The sequence below is a fragment of the Ursus americanus genome, chromosome 12 (genome assembly GCF_024610735.1).
Source record: "Ursus americanus isolate L20-20 chromosome 12, mUrsAme1.1.p, whole genome shotgun sequence".
Taxonomy (NCBI): domain Eukaryota; kingdom Metazoa; phylum Chordata; class Mammalia; order Carnivora; family Ursidae; genus Ursus; species Ursus americanus.
This window is the reverse complement of record NC_142138.1, coordinates 63310827-63330792: the sequence shown is the minus strand read 5'-3', so window position 1 is coordinate 63330792 and position 19966 is coordinate 63310827. Positions and strand designations below refer to the sequence as shown.

At 44.3% G+C, this 19966-nt stretch overlaps 1 protein-coding gene across 1 annotated transcript in view; it reads right to left on the bottom strand.

Moving 5' to 3' along the window:
• Positions 1-19966, bottom strand: part of SLC22A15 (solute carrier family 22 member 15) — a 74723-nt gene that overhangs the window by 5314 nt on the left and 49443 nt on the right. The window contains exons 7-10 of the mRNA XM_045801433.2: positions 16663-16803; positions 14141-14226; positions 1879-1999; positions 320-392 (exon numbers count right to left, since the gene is read on the bottom strand). Of these exons, the coding sequence (XP_045657389.2) occupies positions 320-392; positions 1879-1999; positions 14141-14226; positions 16663-16803 (421 nt within the window). The remainder of the gene's footprint in view (positions 1-319; positions 393-1878; positions 2000-14140; positions 14227-16662; positions 16804-19966) is intronic.

Sequence of the window (19966 nt, the reverse complement as noted above, 5' to 3'; positions counted from 1 at the left end):
TGGAGCCCAGCACACTGCAGACCCTTAATAAATATTCACTGACTGACGAACTTGTGAATGGAGACAGAAGGGGCACCACTGGCATGAGCTAACTCTCCAACGAACGCAGATAAGCAAACACTCAGAGCCTGGAGGGTAAAAGCATCCTCCGTCACAGCCCATCTGCCCTGAGGGACATGAGATCTAAAAGATACAAGGTTCACACTCTGGGGCTGGCTGATCTCAAGTGGCAATTGTTCATTACCACGTTCTGCTCAAAGGCACAAGCATTTCCAAAGCAGAGAATCCAGAAAAACAAAACTAGGAGGTACAAACCAACCAGTGAGGGGATGAAGGGAGCAATAATCCCACCAACTCGGGAGAACATGGAACAAGTTCCAAGCCCAACGTTCCTGAAAGGCATAAAAAAGGGGGAACAAATCAGTAAGTTCTGGGGGGGGGGTAGCGTTAAGGCCCTGTGGGACAAGGGGCTTATAATAATAAATCCCAAAGTGGGGAAGCACAGGCTCCTTTAGAGCAGTGCTGCTGCTGGAACATTCTGAGCGGCTGGGAATGTTCTATGACTGCACCGTCTAGTATGGAAACCGCTAGATACCTGCAGCCATGAGCACTTGAAATGGGGCTAGTGAGAATGAGGAGCTGGGTTTTTAATTTACTTCATTTTAATTAGTTCAAATTTAAAGAGCCGCACGAGGCTAGTAACTAGCATACTGGACTGTGCAGTTATTACAGAGGACGGTACAGAAGTGACCATGAGAGTATTTTTGTCAAATCTTCTCACGGGTCTTTGTGCGTGAGGTTTCCTACGAATTGATATACCCCCGGAGAGCCAGGGCTTTACGATCTGGGAAGTCTGCCCATTTATTTAAATTCAGCTAATTGACGATTCAAGGGTCAGGCACACGAATAGGAATTGAGCACATATTCTCAGGAAACCAGAAACATTACCTTCATGAGAGGTATGGACATGTAAGAGGTGGGAGGGAGCGGGAATGAGAGTGGTTACAGGAGGGGTGGCCGGACATCACCCTCTCACCCTAGCCTCATTGCTAGTAACGCCCACGCTCGCTCTCAAACGCGTCCCCGTTTGTGAAAAATGGTCATCCTAGCATCACAGCCAGCAGCCAGAAAAAACAGGTCAGAGGAATAATTAGGAAATGACTAGCCAATCACAGACAGCCTGGGAAAAACTGGGGGGGGGGGAAGGGATATAAAATTAATAGGCAGAAAGAATCATTAAGTTTGCATCGATGAGGGAAACATTTGGAATGATCTCCGAAAAGCCTGCGGAAGTGCTGAGCTAGGGAACACCTGCCCGGCCCACAGAGGCAGTTCTAAGAAGGCTGGGCTACGTCCCTGCCCATCACGTTTTGTTTGCAGACTTATTTTATGAGGGGAAACTTGAGCAGAATATGTGCTTTCTGATAGGAGTGTGTCCTACTCAATGGAAACCACATTTAACAACTAATATGTAAACCTCATTTTCACTTCTAAATCGAATTACCTTTTTACCAATGTGTCTACTTTGAGTTAAAATGTGGGTTCTGGGAGAACAGGAACCTAGTCCCCTTGCCTGTCACGTGCCTGACATAGGACGGGTGACTGAATAAATCCAGGCCACTGAAATCAAGATGGCATCCGAGCCCTCTTGGAGTGATGGGATGTGTTTAGTGTAGAGGACTTCTCTCATGATTTCCATGAGGGAATTCAGCCCAAAATACAGCTACAATTTCCTCGGCCACGTGGGCCAAGTGTGGTCTACACAGGCAGTTTCTGGGCTCGGGCCTGCTTGCTGAATCGTTGCCGGCCCACACTAACTAGGGTCCCGCTGGAACAAGAACCGTCTACGGCACGGCATGCAGGATGTGTGAGGCGCACCTGATGACTGTGGGGTACAGCTCAGACGTGTAGATATAGACCACGTTAAAGGCCGCGCTGATCGTCAGCTTCCCGAGCAGAGACAAGGAACGGCTGTTCACCACTGCAAACACGCCTGTATCTGAGGAGGACAAGGGTAACACCGTGAGGTCCTTCGGGGCGAAAAAACTGCCTTTAAATGACACACTGAATTCTGAAGGGGCCAGAGGCATATTGATCTCAAACAGTGAGGAGGTTGTGTGACGGAATACCCTTTCAGCAGGGTTAGTAAGCACACACAAATACTCTCCCAGGGTCTTGGCTAGCCCCCCGACATCGTCCACAGTGGTGGTCACTGTGGTGATTCAACTTGCTTCCTCCTCAGTGACAGAGCTCTTGGAAAACTGTCCTGTAGTAAAGCAAGCTTCCTGGGGATCGAAAGTCTCATCCACCATGGGGGCTCCTTGCCTCTCCTTCCCAACCTCCTTCCACAGCCAGGGACGTGGGACGGTGCTTAGCATGACAAGCTCTGGTGCGGGCGGGGAGTAAGTGTGATGGATCTAAGAGGCAGCGGGGAGGAGAGGTCCAGGAAAACAACTCTCTCCAGTGTGCGTTTCTTGGTGTTCCATTGGAAGATAAGGAATAATCCCGCTAAATGACTACCAGAGGATAGACATCATTAATGTTCTTTAAAGAACAAGACTCTAAATTTGGAACTACTTTTAATCTTTCTTCCTGACCAACTTCTTTGCATTACTCATCACTAATGATATTTCAGTTTCTTAATGTTACATTTTTACATAAAATGCAAAAATACAGATTATGGCAGTTCATTTCCCTATCAAAAATACTATCAATTATCCCGTGGTTCTTTCTTTTATTAACATTTTTCTCCCTGGGATCTTGCAATGCAATTATTCGCTTTCAAACATATTTAACCTCTCCCTTCAATAACCCACTAGACTCTGCTTTCAAAATAACAATTTCTCCTTCTGAGGAAAATAAATCTCATTGACTCTGTTGTACTTTCCCCCTTGGCTAGCAGACATCTTCAGCGAGCGACCAATCCTCCATTTCCCCAAATACACCTGCCCTGTAGCTCGCTACAATCTGGCTTCCAATAGCAAGCTCTCCTCAAAGTCCTGCTCTTGAAGGTCAACAGCGAGGTCCTAATCACCAAAGTAATTGCCTCTCATTTTCCTTGACATTTCTGCCAGATAGAATACGCTTGTCCCCTTCCTTGGGGCTGCCTGCATGGCTCATGGAAACCACTCCTCCCTTGAATAACTCAAAAGCAGTATCCTTTGCTTCCTTTGACCTCCACTGTCCCTATTCCCTGATCCATTCAACTGGCGTGCTTCAGACACACTCCTGGAGCGGCTTCCTCTTCCATCTTGTCTGCCCCAAATACACTTCGAGTTACTTCAGGCTAAGGCTGGTATCCCATTTGTATCTGTGCCCCTTGCACCATCTCCTGTAGGACAACACTCAATCTTTGTTCAACAAAGAAGCAGAAGGCCTACGACAGGGATTAATTTAGTGAAAAGAATCTGTGTTCATGCTCTTGCAACTTCTAAGGAGGGAGGCATTTAAATACTCCATCCTAAACTACGCTTCACCTCCCTGCTCGACTGTGAAATAAATAATCTATTTTAAAGATGGTTTCCTGAACCCAGTGGCCCAGGCACTGCCAACCCCGACCATCTGGGGCTTTCCCCGCTTCTGCCAGGCTATTTGGAAGAAGATGCTAGCTCTTTTCAGTACTGAATATATTATTTTAAGCCACGAGTGCTTCTGGAAAAAGAACTCTACCTTTCGGCATTTACCCCAAGATATATGTCTGCACTTGAGATCTAACGATCTCTTCCATTAATCCCATAATAAGGGTAATTCTTCAATTATTTTCCAGAAAACTTAGTGTGTTGGGAAAAGGTATTCGGTAGCCTTGAAGCAAACAGGAATATGCACATTTGCTTTACTGCAAATGAGCTCTGGGACCGTTTTCAACCCATACAGGATGGCATCTTTCAGAACTGTATAGCGACGCTCTGTGTAACATCTTTAACAACAGGTTAGGGGATTGCTGTCCTGCAAATTGAATTCAAATGGCGCGCCAGAGAAGGCTTTTTTCCAAACACCCACAAGAGCCAAAGCTGGAGAAGCCTTTCACGCGAAGCTCACGACGCTTCCAGCTGTAAGCCACTGAGGGCGAGGCTCCAGCCGTGTCGTGTACCCACAGAGCACTCCATCGGCCTAACACCTCATCAGATGCTTGAAACTTCTCTCCTGCCTTCCTTTTTTTTAAAGATTTTATTTATTCATTTGACAGAGACAGCGAGAGAGGGAACACAAGCAGGGGAAGTGGGAGAGGAAGAAGCAGGCTCCCAGCAGGGGAGCCTGATGTGGGGCTTGACCCCATAACTCCAGGATCACGCCCTGAGCTGAAGGCAGACGCTTAACGCCTGAGCCACCCAGGCGCCCTGCTCTCCTGCCTTCCCGACAACGGGGTCTGCAGTCACCGCTTGAACCTCGGGGAATTCACCTTATCCCCAGGTAGCCCATGTCAAGGTCAGACAGCTCTGTTTATTAGAAAATTATTTCTTATCCTTTCTGTGGCTCCTGCCTGGGGAGCGGTTGGGCTGTTGGTCATCCTGAGTCAATGTTCGGGAGTGCTCTGCAGCCACTGGGCTGGTTCCTTTGATTCCTGACTTTGGTTCTTTATCTGAAAGTAAAATCAGATATTACTGGCTAGTCCCAGCAAAAGTCCAGAGTGACTGTTTAAAAAAAAAAAAGGTAATTTAAAAAGGAAAACTCGGGGCACCTGGGTGGCTCAGTCAGTTGAGCATCTGCCTTCGGCTCAGGTCATGACCCCAGGGTCCTGGGATTGAGCCCCGTTTGAGGCTCTCTGCTCAGTGGGGAGCCTGCTTCTCCCTCTCCCTCTCCCTCTCTGCCACCCACCCCCTCCCCCCACCAACTTGTGCTCTCTCTCCCTCTGTCTGCCACTCTGTCTAGCCGTGCTCTCTCTCTGTCTAATAAATAAATAAATAAATAAATAAATAAATAAATAAATAAAATCTTTAAAAAAAAGGATACTAAACTCAATTATCTTTGAGGGGGAAAAAAAAGATAATTCTCAAAACACTTGTATCCTTCACAGCACTGAATTCAAGAGGTTATAAGTTTATTCCAACGATGAAGCTATAAGGACATCACTTTTGGAACTAGCTATCTGGAAGTTTCCTCAGAGCCCATCTGAGGTTGCCAGAACAAAAAACATCTCAGTTATGTTACAGCCACATTTCACTGACCCAAAATAGTAAAAATTCAACTTAATCATCTACTTCATTCACTGGGTGATTATGGCAAATTTTTGATTGCTCGTGCATATGTTAAAAATCTTTAGGACAGCAGTATGCCCTCTGCTATGATACACAGGTGGGCAAAAAACCCTACAACTCATTTACTCCCCCCCCACTTTTTTAAAGAAAAAATACCATAGATGCACGAAGTTCTGTCACTGTAGTTTCACCATTTCTGAAATTTCCCGTGAATGATATAATCCAGTTTGTAGACTTTTGTGTCCGGCTTTAGTTAGCATGAATGCTTTTGAAATGTATCCGTGTTATTGTGTGTCAGGAGGTCACAGTTCAATCTTTCTGCTGGTCTCGTTGAGCAATACTTCATTGTACAAATAGGCCACAACTTGTTTATCCACTCCTCAGCCGATGGGTTCCTTCCATTTGGGGGCTATTATTAATAAAGCAACTATGAACATTTGCATCAAAGTCTTTGTGTACATCCGTGTTCCTGCTTCCCTTCGGTAAAGGTGAGTCAGATGGCAAGTGTATGTCTCCCTTTTAAATAAGCTGCTAATGTTTTTCAAAGGGTCTGTACCATTTTACATTTCTATCAGCGGTATATGAGTTCTAATTCTTCCTTATCATTGCCAATGACCGTATGGTTGGTCTTTTTAATTTAAGCCATTCTATTTTTTTTAAAGACGTTATTTATTTATTTGAGAGAAAGAAAGAGAGCACAAGCAGGCAGGAAGGGCAGAGGGAGAGGGAGAAGCACACTCCCTGTTGAGCAGGGAGCCCGACGTGGGACTCGATTCCTGGACCCTGGGATCATGACCTGAGCCAAAGGTCGATGCTTTAACCAACTGAGCCACCCAGGCACCCCGACTTTAGCCATTCTAATAGGTGTGTAGTGGTATATCTCCATTGTGGTTTTGATTTCCATTTCCCTGTTAAATAATTGAAAATCTTTTCCCATGCTTATAGACCATTTTCTTATCCCTTTGGAGAAGTGTCCGTTCAAATCTTCTGCCCATGTTTTTTTCTCATTATTAAACTGTAAGAGTCCATTCTATATTCTGGGTGCAAGTCCTTTCTCAGGTATATGTTTTGCAATTATTTTTCTCAGTCTGTGCCTTGCTTTTCATTTCTTAAGTATGTCTTTCAAAAAGTAAAAGCTTTTAGGGGCGCCTGGGTGGCTCAGTTGTTAAGCGTCTGCCTTCGGCCCAGGGCGTGATCCCGGTGTTCGGGATCGAGCCCCGCATCAGGCTCCTCCGCTAGGAGCCAGCTTCTTCCTCTCCCACTCCCCCTGCTTGTGTTCCCTCTCTCGCTGGCTGTCTCTCTATCTCTCTGTCAAATAAATAAATAAAATCTTAAAAAAAAAAAAGCAAAAGTTTTTAATTTTGAAGTCTAAGTAATGAATTGTTTTCGCTTTGTGCTTTTTGTGTCCTATTTAAGAAACCTTTGCCTAAACCAAAGTCACGAAGATTTTTCTCCTACATTCTCTAATAGAGCTTCTATGGTTTTAGCCTTTTCCTCCGAGTCTCCCATCCATTTTGAGTTAATTACTGCATATGCTGCAACATGCAAGTTGAAGTTAAATTGTTTGCACACGGACATCCAACTATCCCAGCACCAATTGTTTAAAAGATAATCTTTTCCTCATTGAGCTGATTTATCATCTTTGCTAAAAATCAATTGACTGTGTGTATTTTTCTCTATGTATGTTATAATCGGATAAAACATTTTTAAAAGGCGATCAAAATCCTAGGTCCCCTCAAATAATAAAATAAAAATCAACTGACCCTATGTGTGGGTTTATTTCATACTAAATTTTATTATCTATACATCCATTCCTATCTGCCAATATCATACTATCCTGATTAATATAACTTTGTAGTAAGTTTTAAAATCAGGAAGGATAAGTCCTACAGCTTTATTTTTCTTGATAAAAGTTATTTTGGCTATTCTATATCCTTTACATCTCCATAAAAATTTTGGTATTAACTTGCCAATATCTGTCCACAAAAAAAGTCTGCTGGAAATTTTATTGGGATTGATTGAGCTGATGATAGACTGATTTGGGGAGAACTGACGGCTTAAACAAGATCTTCTGACCCTGAGCATAGTAAGCTCTTTATTTATTTTATTATTATTACCACCAATTCATTTATGTAGTGTCTTTTTTCATTTTCTCTCATCAATGTTTTATACTTTATAGCTTTCTACGGGTCTTAAACATATTTTGTAAAATTAATCCCTAAATGTATCACATTTTTATTACACATGGTATTATTTTCTTTCAATTTTAAATTGTTGCTAATATGTAGAAATAAAATTGTGTCACATAACTCCGTGAAACTCATTTATTAATTTTAGATTTGTTGGTATATTCCCTGGGATCTTCTATGGAGACCATCGTGTAGTCTTGTGAATAAAGACAGTTTTACCTCTTCCTTTCCTATTCGGATCCCTTTAATTTCTTTGTACTGCCTTATCCTTTTCACTAGGAATTTCAGCACACCGTCCCATAGAAGTGATAAGAATGGACATCCTTGCCCTTCTCCTGATCTTAGGGAGCAATTTTTTACTTTTTTACCATTACCAAATTTAGTTTTTTACCATTAAATGTGATGTGAGCTGTACGTTTCCCCTTGATGCCCTTTATCAACTACTTCTAGTTGCTGTTTTTGTAATGAATGGATATTGAATTCTCACAAGCGCTTTTTCGACTTGTATTGAAATGATCATATGATGTTTTTTTTTCTTTCGGCTTTTTAAAATGGTGAATCACACTGATTAGCTTTTGAATGTCAAACTAACCGGGCACTGGTAGCATACACCCTGCTCGGTCATGAGGTATTACCCTTGCTGTGCACTGCTGGATTCAGTTTGCTAATATTTCAGGATTTTTGCATCTATATGGATCTGTAGTTTTCTTGTAAAGTCTTTGTTTGGTTTTAGTATCAGGGTAATTGCTGGCCTCACCAATGAGGCTGGGAGACGATTCCTTCCTCCTGTGTTTTCTGGAAGAATGTACAGAATGGCTGTTATTTCTTCCTTAAGTGTTTTGGAGAATTCACCAGTGAAGCCATCTTGTAGGAATGTTTTTACTGACAGATTAAATTTCTTGAATATAGAGGTCTATTCAGGTTATCTGAGTTTTTGAGTATACTTGGCAGCGTGTATCTTTCAAGGAATTGATCCATTTTGCCTAAGTTGAATTTACTGGCATAAAAATGTTCACAATGTTCCCTTATAAATGCTGACTCCCCTCTTTCATTCCTGATATTGGCAATGTGTGTCTTCTCTCTTTTTCCTATATTAGTTTGGCTAGAGATTTATTGATCTCAACAGCCAGGTTTTGGTTTCATTGGTTTTTCCCTAGTATTTTCCTGTTCTTATTTCATTAATTTTTGCTCCTATTATTTGCTTCCTTGTCCTTGCTTTGTGCTTGATTCATCATTTTTTTAAAGTCTGTCTTCTATTTTTTTAGGAAAGAAGCTTAAATCATTAATTTGAAAACACCTTTTTTCTCTAAGCACCGCTTTATTGCATCCCACAAACTTCGATATGTTATACTTTATTGTTTAATTAAAAATATTCTCGGGGCTTAACTTGGGTGGCTCAGTTGGTTAAGCGTCCGCCTTTGGCTCAGGTCATGATCCCGGGATCCTGGGGGGATCGAGCCCCATGTCGGGCTCCCCGCTCAGCATGGAGCTGCTCCTTCCCCTGCTTGTACTCTTTCTATCAAATACATAAATAAAATCTTTAAAATATATATATATATATTTTCTAATTTCCTTTGCAATTTCCTTTCTTCTTTGACCCTTGGGTTTTTAGAAGAGTGATTTTTAAAACCCAAATATCTGAGGATTTCCCTGGTATTTTTCAGTTTCTGATTTCTAGCTTAATTCCACTCTCAACAAACAACTATTTTTGGAAGATTCCGATCTTCTTCAATTTATTGAAACTTGCTTTATGGCCCAAATGTTGCCCTTGTTGGTAAATGTTTCTGTGTGCTTCTGATAGAATGCACGTTCTGCTGCGTTAGGGGAGAGCGTCTGACAAACGGCAGTCAGGTTATGTTCAAGTCTCCGTATCCATAGTTATGTGCTATCTATCAGTCGTGGAGGGGTACTGAAATATCCAACTGTAGTTTTGGATTTGTCTATGTATTGTTGTGGTTCTATCCAACTGTCCTGTGTTTTGAATCTGTTACTGGGTGCTCCACGATCAGTACCGTTACATCCTCTTCAGGAACAGACTTTCTCGTCATGTGTTTACAGCCTTCATCAAACGTGGAAAGGATCTGACCACCTTTTCTGCAAATAATTTTTTCTTTACTTCCTCCTTCTTTGACTCCAATTACAAATACGTGAGGCCTGGTGTTGCCCTACAACTCACTGATGCTTTGTTAACTTTCCATTCCATTATTTTTTTCTGCTTCATTTTGCAGACTTTCTTTTGTTGTGACTTTCACCGAGCTTCTGTAGTTAATCTCAGTCGCTGCGTCTTTTCTCATATAATGTATACTTCATCTCTAGATGTCACACATATGGCTTTTATTAGCCTCTATTAGTCTGTTCTTGATGATCACGCTTTTCTCTATTTTCTTAAACACGTGGAACATATTGATAATAGCTATTTTATTAAAGTTCTTGTCTCCTCCTTCTATCATCTGGGTCTTTTCTGGTTTTATTTCTATTGATATGTCTCCTGGTTGTAAGTGGTATTTTCCTGCCTGGTAATGGCTGGATGCAGTACTCTGTGGATGTTACATTGTTGGGTGCTGGATTTTATTGTATTCCTTTAAATACTGTTGCTCTTTGTTCTACGATGCAGTTTAGTTACCTGGAATCACTTCATCCTTCTGAGATTTTTAAAGCACTCTGAGGGCAAGCAGAGAACAGCCTTTAGTGTAGGGCCTCTTTGCTCCGGGAGGTCTCTACCCAGAGCAGCACATGTGGATGAAAAGAACACAAACTAGGCACGGCCTTGGGTTCCAAGAACGGTCCTGAATGCTGCTTCCTGGTGGTCCTCTCTCTGGCCTCAGTAGCTTCCTCAAACACACACACAGATCAGTGAACAGCCAAAGATCAGTAAGCAGTCAAAGACTCGGAGGCCCCTTCTGCAGATCTCTGGAGTTCTTCCTCTGTGTATCTTATTCTTCTCCAGCATATTTTCTAGCAAATTCTAGAAATCTTGGCCTCCCCACGTTTTAACACCATTGTCCTCTGAATTCAGTAACGCACCCGGATTTGCTGGGCTCCCCGTCCTTGCGCCGTGGCTCAGACACCCTGAGCTAGGTCACGGTTAGGGAGCACTTTGTTTCCTTCCACTTGGGGATCACTGTCTGTCCTGAGCAGCCTACTGTCCAGGGTCTGAAAATCAGTGCTTCTTATATTTTGTCTGGTTTTATAGCTGTTTAACGCAGGAGGACAGCTGGTCACCGTTACGATCATGGTCCCAAGTGAAAGTCCCCATGGCATTTTGTTGTCAATTCTCCTACGGTAGCTTCTGACTTTTATTGTTGTTGTTGTTTTTCTCTAATCACTCCTTTTCTTCACCAGGTTGTAAGTTCTTTGAGTCCAGGGACTAGGTCTTGTTTATGAATAATATCCTGTATAAGTCAAGCACTAGAGAAGTCAAGTGACTAAAGAATGGGCAGACCAAGGTTGATAAAAGAAATGAGATCTACAGGTGCTCAGAGTAGAGTCTGAGGACACCCTTTCAACTGTGAAACTTGTTTGGTCATGTGCTGTGACTCCCTAGTATTCAGTCTCTGGCAGGACCACAACTGCCAGGAACCTCCTTGCAGCAAGAGCCTAGTGTCACGCTGACAACCCAAGCTCTTGAGCCCTGGCCAATTCCCATCAGTCCTGTTTACTGAAGAGTTAAGAACTGGCTCTAATTAGGCAGCACTAATTCTCTAAGACAACAGCCTCACCATGTGCAATGAATACTTTGGCTATAAAACTCTAATAGGGCAAAAGAGCATTTCCCAAACGGCACCATTTAGAGTCAGACGGACCTGACTCTAAAGTGTGTGGCTTCCTTGCTGTGCAAATTTAGACACATTGCTCGGCCTATGCGAACTTTAGTTTCCTTACCAGATGGGGATAATATGTAGTATCTTCCATGTATAAAGAGAACCCAGTATGTAGTCAACCCTTCATAAATGATACTCAGTATTGCAGGTTTAGTTAGGATCCTTTAAGCAAGGATAGAAATCAGGTAAAAGGAATGATGAGAAATCTGTACAAAAATATTAGTGGCCACCTGGTAACAGTACCTCCAGGGAGAACATTGGCTTGGAGGCCAACCAATGTGTGAATATGCACTGGGCAGGACACTTGGCCTAATAATTATAAACCACAGGCTGAGGAATGCCAAGCAATCTCTTTTCTAGCTTATTGGCGGCTTCCTCGAGAGGTGTACCTGTGTATATGTCTGTCTGTCTGCGCCTCAGACACAGAACTGCAATCATACACAGGTACCGAACAAAAGTTGGTAGGTCCTGGGACACCTCCATCGGCAGAAAGAAGAGAGTGAAGGTGTGTTTGGTGGGGAAAAGTGAAGGAAAATGGGCACAAAAAGCACGGAGAAGAGGAGTGGTCTCCAAGCTCACACAAGATGCTAATAGAATTTTTCAAACTACTAGGTCTCTTTCTTAATATATATTTATCAGAACTTTTATAAGAAGTAGCGTAAGGCTCAGAACTTTGAACGAACTAAGATTTAAACGAGAGCCATCGAAATGCTTTAAGGAGTAAATATGAAAGGTTCAAAGAAAGTTTAAAGAACAAATTTTTTCAGCTCAAGGAAGAGAAGATTCAGGAATAGTTAAGATGACTACCAGCAAATATAGAAAGGATTATGCAAAAAAAAAAAAAAAGCGGGGAGGGTGGTCATCTGTTCTCTATCTCTAGTGATGAATAAAATGAAAGGGAATGGGCTCAGTTGCGGATAAGGTCTGTTCTCATGGCTATTAAAAATAGAAACAATTTTCTAAGGGATGTAGTGAGGTTTCTTTTCCTGGAAATCTTCAAAAATAGACTAGAGGTCCACTTTTCTAAGTATAACAGAGACACCATGGTGCTGAGGCAAGCTCCTGGAGTACTCCTTACTCCGTGTTCATCCAGGGGCACGATCGACTACGGGCTCGCTCGAGCTTTTCTCTTAAAACTGACCAGAAGTGAGCAGAGAGTGAAGCCGGGTCTGGCCGGAGACCACACATCTGCTTCCACTTTGGGTTTTTGTAGAAAGAACCACGTGCAGAGTGCTGGGCTGTGGGTTGGTTCCCTGGAGCACACAGCTATGTGGGAGCGGGAAAGATGTGAACTGGCCTGGCTGGCAGAGATGTGACAGGTTACAGGGGTGCTTATGGCCGTAGGAGACAGTTTTCTCTACAAGGCGACAACCAGAATACTGGCTATTACAGATAGAAAACAACTGGATTTCCAAGTTATCTATGAAAAATGAAATCTGAATCTACAGCTATGATGATCTTGGGATGCCTGGGTTGAGCGTTTGCCTTCGGCTCAGGTCATGATCCCGGGGTCCTGGGATCGAGCCCCACATTGGGCTCTCTTCTCAGCAGGGATTCTGCTTCTCCCTCTGCCCCTCCCCCCCCATGCTTTCTCTCTCTCTCCCAAATAAATAAAAATACTAAAAACAATAACGCTATGATGATTTGAAGCCCCCTACTGTCTGTCCCAGTCAAACAGAACTGGGAGCTTGGTTCTACAAGCCCACAGCAAGGCAAGAGCTGAGGACTGTCCCTTTTCTGGCACTAGCTGAGGTAACGATTTCCTCAGAGAGTAAGAAATGGGCAAACTTATTGAATTCTCCAGTTTCTGTGATTCCATGAGAATCACTACAAGGCTGTGCTACATACGGGTCACGTCCCCAGTAGCGAGCGCACTGCTCTCTGGGTTCAAGGCGCAGGACCTGAGGCGGCGACCAGCCGCGTAGCAGGTGTACTGGGGGTTACAGAACTGGGGCGCGCGGCCTGGGGTCTTTGGTGAGCCGCTGCTACTACCGAATCCCAAGGAGAAGCAAGGACCACAGGAGCGTTTCCTTCGTGATGTGTTGTGTCAGGGAGTAAGTTCTCCAGCTGTGTTTCGAGCAGCTGCCAAACCTTCTGTCAAACCACCGCACAACGATTCCCACCTGAAGTAAAAGCTCAAAGAAGACCTATTCAGATCCCAAAGCTCCCAAAACAGGGCTCTCGTGGTACCGTACGCCTCAGCGGCGCAGTGGTAGTTATGACCCACTCTGCACTGCTGGAAATCACTGCCCAAGTCAGTTTTTGACATGACAGCTAGCACGTGTCAGACAAAACAAACAAAGGCTGAGAACCATCACTCTGTAGCATAATTTCTATAGAGGAGCAGAAATCAAGTTAGATAAGGGTGTACATCAAAGCTACAAATATATAAAAATACCAAGTTTCCGAAGATGATCTGTTCACACTTTATATAAAACTGAGAAAATGTCCGCTGTCACCAACCGTGAACAGCACTCTTACTGCGGCTGCTGTTAGGGTCAGCGGGCCCTGGGAGAATGGATGGATGTGCTCGGGGTGCCAAAGCTGCCTCTGAGACCCTGACCTCTGATCTGTGATTGGCTGGAATGGGGAGTGCAAATGCGTAGCCCTGGATGGAGTTTCTCTCTCTGCAGAGCTAAATGGTCCTCCCCATCTTCAAATAAACAACTCTAACATCACCAGTACTGCAGCCCAGACACCCCAGATGGTAGCTTAATCGCCTGAAAGAATTAATAGTGCACCTCTAAGCACATTATTCACCCAGAGAATAGTTTAGGCAATGGGAAGAATCTGGCCCATTATACCCCACACAGTCGCTAAATAATATGCAATCATAGAAATGAAGCATGGCATATGGTAATCTCTCTACTATATTGAGATTCATTGTAATGAAAGTGCTGTTCAAAACCCTTATGTGGAAATCAGAAAGGCATACCTTTCTTTTCTGGAAGAAACATTATAATAAGACAAGCCAGTCCTCCTAGGCACAGAAATGCCGCTAAAGTCCGCTTCCGACCAAACCTAAACAACAGAAAGACGTTACACATTTCTCTTGAGGATCTTATAAATTTATCTGCTTTGTCTCCCGAACCTTCTTTCTGAAATGTCCCCGGGTTTCATTATATACACTCATCGTTGCTTAAGGAATGGGTGGCAAATGTGACTGACTGACCAGGACATAAAATACGTAACCATCACAAAACAAGGGGAAACTGGCTGGATGGCAGGATCGAATGACATGTGCAGGAAAAGAACAGAGAATCATTCTATTGATTTCTGTGAGGGCTCACCATGTTCCAGGCAGTGCTGAATGCTTTCCATCAAGTATCTTACTTAGGTCTCACAGTAAACCTGTAAGGCAAGCGCTATGCTCTCCACCTTCCAGAGAATGAAAATGAACCGCAGAGAACGGAGACTTCCAACTCACTTTCTCTTCTCGTTACATGAATCTTTAGCAGTTCATTTTTAAAAATTTTATTTAAAATCAATTAATCAGTAGGGGGAATGAAGCATGAGAGACTATGGACTCTGGGAAACAAACTGAGGGCTTCAGAGGGGAGGGGGGTGGGGGAATGGGATAGGCTGGTGATGGGTAGTAAGGAGGGCATGTATTGCATGGTGCACTGGGTATTATATGCAACTAATGAATCATGGAACTTTACATCAAAAATCAGGGATGTACTGTATGGTGACTAACATAATATAATAAAAAATATTATTATAAAAAATACAAAAAAATAAAATCAATTAATTAACATACAGTGCATTAACATTTTCAGAGGTAGAGGTCAGTGATTTCATCAGTTGCATATAACACCCAGTGCTCATGACATAACCCGCCCCCCTTAAAGCCCATCACCAGTTACCCCCGCCCACCCCAGTAACCCTCAGTTTGTTTCCTATAGTTAAGAGTCTTTTATGGTTTGTCTCCCTCTCTAATTTCATCTTATTTTATTTTTCCCTCCCTTCCCCTATGATCCTCTGTTTTTTTTCTTAAATTCCACATATGAATGCAATCATGATATTTGTCTTTCTCTGACTTATTTCTCTTAACACAATACCCTCTAGTTCCATCCACGTCATGGCAAATTTTAAACACTGTAAAACAAGGCTCTCTCTCTTAAAAATACAAACTGAAGAAAATTTCTTGTTAGTATGTCAGAATTAAGTGACATGAATTGCACACTTTATTAAGGGAAATAATTTTCAAAGAATTGCTAGAGGCTTGAAAGGCACTGGCATTAACAAGCCTCCCTTCACTAGGGGCCCATGACTCACTAGGTCCCCTGCAGGAACTTCCATAGTACTTGTAACCTTTATAACAATTCTGCCAGGGCATTTTATAAGCCCTAGTTTAAGGATAAGTACATGGAAGCTTACCTGTCAAAGCCATCAGAGTAACTGAGACTAGATTTGAACTCAGTGGTAGTGTCTGCGAGACAGAACTGCACACGGGTCTCCAGGTCATTGTGCCTCATTTAATATCAGTACTGAGCACCTTTCAATGGACACGCACCATGCTAGGCAGGCAGGCTACTCCCCGGGATGCATCCTTCTAAAACCTTAAGTGGTCATCAGAGGGTAGCGTGGAAGATGTGACAGCACAAAGGACGGGCGTCTGGCTCACTGGAGGCGATGGGGGCAGATTTCTGAATATGCAGCCTGACTCGGCTCTTGGACCATGATGACAGCAAGCTCTGTTCCTAACAGAGAGGTCAGCAGAGACAACTGGGACCGCCCCCAGAGAAAAGCCTTCAACTGAACAGAATCCAAACCGGCCCTTCAAAATGCACTGAGCCCACCATCCATGACAACAGCACCAAGTGTAGTGCAAAAGGAATGCTGTTTGGATTAAAATAATGATTTCTGGATAATTGGAAACAGCACAATCTGCCTGGTTCACTCTGAATGGGATTTTCTGTTGCCCTGGTCAGGGCTCAAGAACAGAAGAGACCTAATAGGGAATCTGAGGAAACAGTGCTCTTTTATAAAAGAGCTTTTAAAAAGTATTGCAAAACTCCCCACTAACAAGTAGCAAAAACAAAGTCGAGTGGGCCTTACGGGGTAAGAAAAGTCTTCAGGTCCTGCAGTTCTATGCCTTATGTAAGAACCTCTCCATGATAGCGGCTGGGTCGATGGAGTTCTATCCACACAGAGCCAATGACCCTGTCTCTTGGGGCTACGAAATGACACACAGACGATCCAAAACGCTTCTGGTGGAGGTGCATTTTAATATTGGATTGAGAACCTAAAGAAAAACTCATACATGGGAAACCCAAGTAATACCACACTACAAAATGATTCCAACTGCATTTGGTCTGCAAAGAATTCTAATCCGCCTGGAGTACCGAGCGGATACCACCTAGAAGACGAAGACCGTAACACTTACGTATTTACGTATTTACGACTACAGGAGCGCGATCCTCCGTGCTGTGCCTCATTTCCATCTATACTCACCATGTTTGGTTAATCAAGTAGATGCAGATAGGGTAAGACGGAATCTCTATGAGGCCGGACAGGGCCAGGTTGGCATAAATGCTTCCGCCCAGGTCGCCCGCGCTCAGGGTGAGGCCATAGTACACCAAGCTGCATACAAACCTGCAGTTGGGGTGAAAGACAAGAGGCCAAGAGAAAAAGCCCCTGAGGACATGCCGGAGGGGAGCCAATCACGGACGCGGTATAAGGTCATCCGTCTAAGCAATCAGCTTGACGTTCCCGCTGACCTTCCTATTCCAGTCTAAATGTACACTAGGAAAACCTACGAATGCTAGGCGCCTTGGAAGTTCCTGAGCTAGGCCTAGATGCTTCCTGGATGAGCGGCCAGCTTCTGAAAGAGCAAAACGTCATCCGTCCTTTCATCAAGCACGTCTGCATTTAATAGAAGACATGACTATTCCTGCTTTATTTAATCCAGCAGTTGATGAATGCTTGCCACAGGCGACTGCTGTGATATTGTCAAAATGACTCTAGGAAAGAGCTCCCCAGGGGAAAGCCAACAGGGGATGGCGTTGAGAACTCAGGCTGAGAAGTGACTGGTTGGTCGAGGGGTCACCTGCAGGCCAGAAATGACTGGCCCTCCAACCCCTTGATCAGGTTCTTTTTTTTTTTTTTTAAGATTTTATTTATTTATTTGCGAGAGAGAGAGAGAATGAGAGAGCATGAGGGGGGAGGTTCAGAGGGAGAAGCAGACTCCCCGCTGAGTAAGGAGCCCGATTCAGGACTTGATTCTGGGACTCCAGGATCATGACCTGAGCTGAAGGCAGGGGCTTAACCGACTGAGCCACCCAAGCGCCCACCCCCACCCCCAGGTTCTTGACCCACCCAGACAGGAAAGAGAAGACCAGGAGCCCAGCAGAGGCAGGATCCTCAGGGAGGGTCGGGTGAGGAAGGACCCTTTGCGAAGCCATCAGTTTATTTCTGCACGCTGTTGCTGCAGCCCTTGGGGACAGCCTCCTGGGCGGCAGGCCCCGGGCCAGGAATGGAGGAGCCTGTGGGGGTCATAAGCCGACCAAAGCGCCATCCTGAAGCTCCAAGCTGGGGCTTTCTCAAACAGAGCGAAGACAAGAAAACAAACATCTGTGCCTAGGAAACTGAATTATTAAAAACAAAACGAAATGGAACAGAATGAACAAAAACAAAACCCTAAAACTCAGCTTTACTAGTCCATGGGTATATTTTGGAAACCATACACTTCTATATAATGTACTACAGGCTTTGGAAGTCCATCAGCTTTTACGATTTTGCAATTCGCTTTGACGGGTGGTTATGACAGGGAAGTTTCCACTTGCTTCCCTTTAGTTTTCCTTAGAAAACGTCCGATGAGCTGTGGCTACGATGAGATGAAACAGGAAAGGGAAAGCTTTCTCTCCCTCTCTGCCAAAACGGCGAAGTGGGCTCAGTGAAGGGGCTATTAAGAAGGGGCTGCAGTGAACAGGAGAGGGATGGGAGGAGGGGAGAGGGACCTCCGGAGCTGGACTGTTTCGTGGGTCATCCCTCCCTGGCAGACGAGCCAGCGGCAGCAGCTACTTCCCATTGCAGCTCACTGGGTGGAGCTGTCCCTCGTGTGCTAAGGGCGATGAGCGGTGTCAGAGCCAAGACATTGTGTGTAAGGACGCAAGGTGACACTGAGCTGCCTGTTTTCCCTGTCCCCTAGCACCTTGTCTGCAAATAGTGAGCTAGACAAACCCATGCAGCTTTCTAAAGTATTTTAAAAATCCTTTCTACCTGCAGGAGACACCCTCCTCTGCCATGCGCTGTCTGCGTCAGCGTGTGTCCACTCTGCACTTAAAACAGAAATCCCAGGGCACCTGGGGGGCTCCATTGGTTAAGCGTCCAACTCTTGATTTCAGCTCAGGTCGTGATCTCAGGGTCGTGAGATCAAGCCCCGCATTTGGGATTCTCTCTCTCTCTTCTGCCTCTCCAAGCTCACTCTCGAACATGCCCAATCAACCAATCAAAAAAAAATAGAAGTCCCAGTGAAGTAATTCCAGCCATGGAAACACACATATTTAAACCCAGCTGGGATGGTAGCAAGTCAGGCACAAATACACATAGCCAGGTCAGGACAGGAGAGGCGTGCAGAAGCCCCCGTGGTGGGTGAGCATGGGGACAGCATGGGCAAGGAGGGCCTCTGGTCCCAAGGCAGGGACTCTGCCTTGCGAGGTTCCTTAATGGCAAGTTGGTCATTGGGATGCGTAATTACAGCTATTAAAATCATCTCAATCCTTTTTGTGGGCCCCAAGCAAAATTTAGAACACTTGCATAATATTTAACAGTATATTTAGGGCATCAAAGAACTATTTAAAAAGGAACTACTGTGGGAAATAACCCAACGAACAGATGGGAACCACAGAGGTATCATTTTACTCCGCGGTAAGGCCTTTCTTCAATGACAGATCCCCAGAAAAGACTTCAGAATTTTATGGCATCTTCAAAAACAAAAGCAGTTATGGGGAATGACACTGCCTCTATTATTGCGTATTTTAGCATTCGGAGCCCAGGGGGCAAGAGGTTTATTTGAGAAGAACTCCTTTGGCTGTGTAAGATAGAAAATAAACAGGGACATTCTCCCTGGTTCCAGTCTACTTTGTTTGTTCGTCTGTTTTTTATCCCCCGAAGGCCAGAATCCCAAAGTTAATCTGCCTCAAAAAAAACACAAAAAACCTAAACACAAGAAGTAAATTATCCTCCAGAAGCAGGCAGAGGGTGTGACTGTCTCTGCGACATGCAAACGCGGAGTTTTATGGAACCCGAGCACCTGAACGTATTTGGTAAGTGTCTGCAATAGAAGAACCCAGAGGAGAAGCTCTGTGCTGGGTGTCAGGTCTGGCTTTTCAAAGTTCCCTCCATCTCCCTGTCTCCAAGCTTGCGTCCTCTGTTCCACTTTCATTCCGCATCTGGGATATTCCAGCACGGTGCTGGGTCCGTGGGGAAGGCAGCGGTTGGTATGCCCTGGCCCCTAAGCATACCGGTGGCAGCCAGTGCTTGGCTGGGTAGAAGAAGAGAACCATGAAATAGAAAAATATATTCACGGCTTCTTCCTCTCAATCTGCTGTTCTCTACAGCTTTATATTGAAGATCCCTTTCCTATGAAATTATTCTCCTTAATCCCCACATGAAAACGTAGGTTTCTACGCAGCCTTTGTGGCAAATACCTTCCAACCACAGCACGACAGTCCTTTGAGCCAGTGAATAGGCTGTTCACACCCAGCCCTGAACGCCTGGCAGAATGTACAGGCATACCTCGGAGATACTGCGGGTG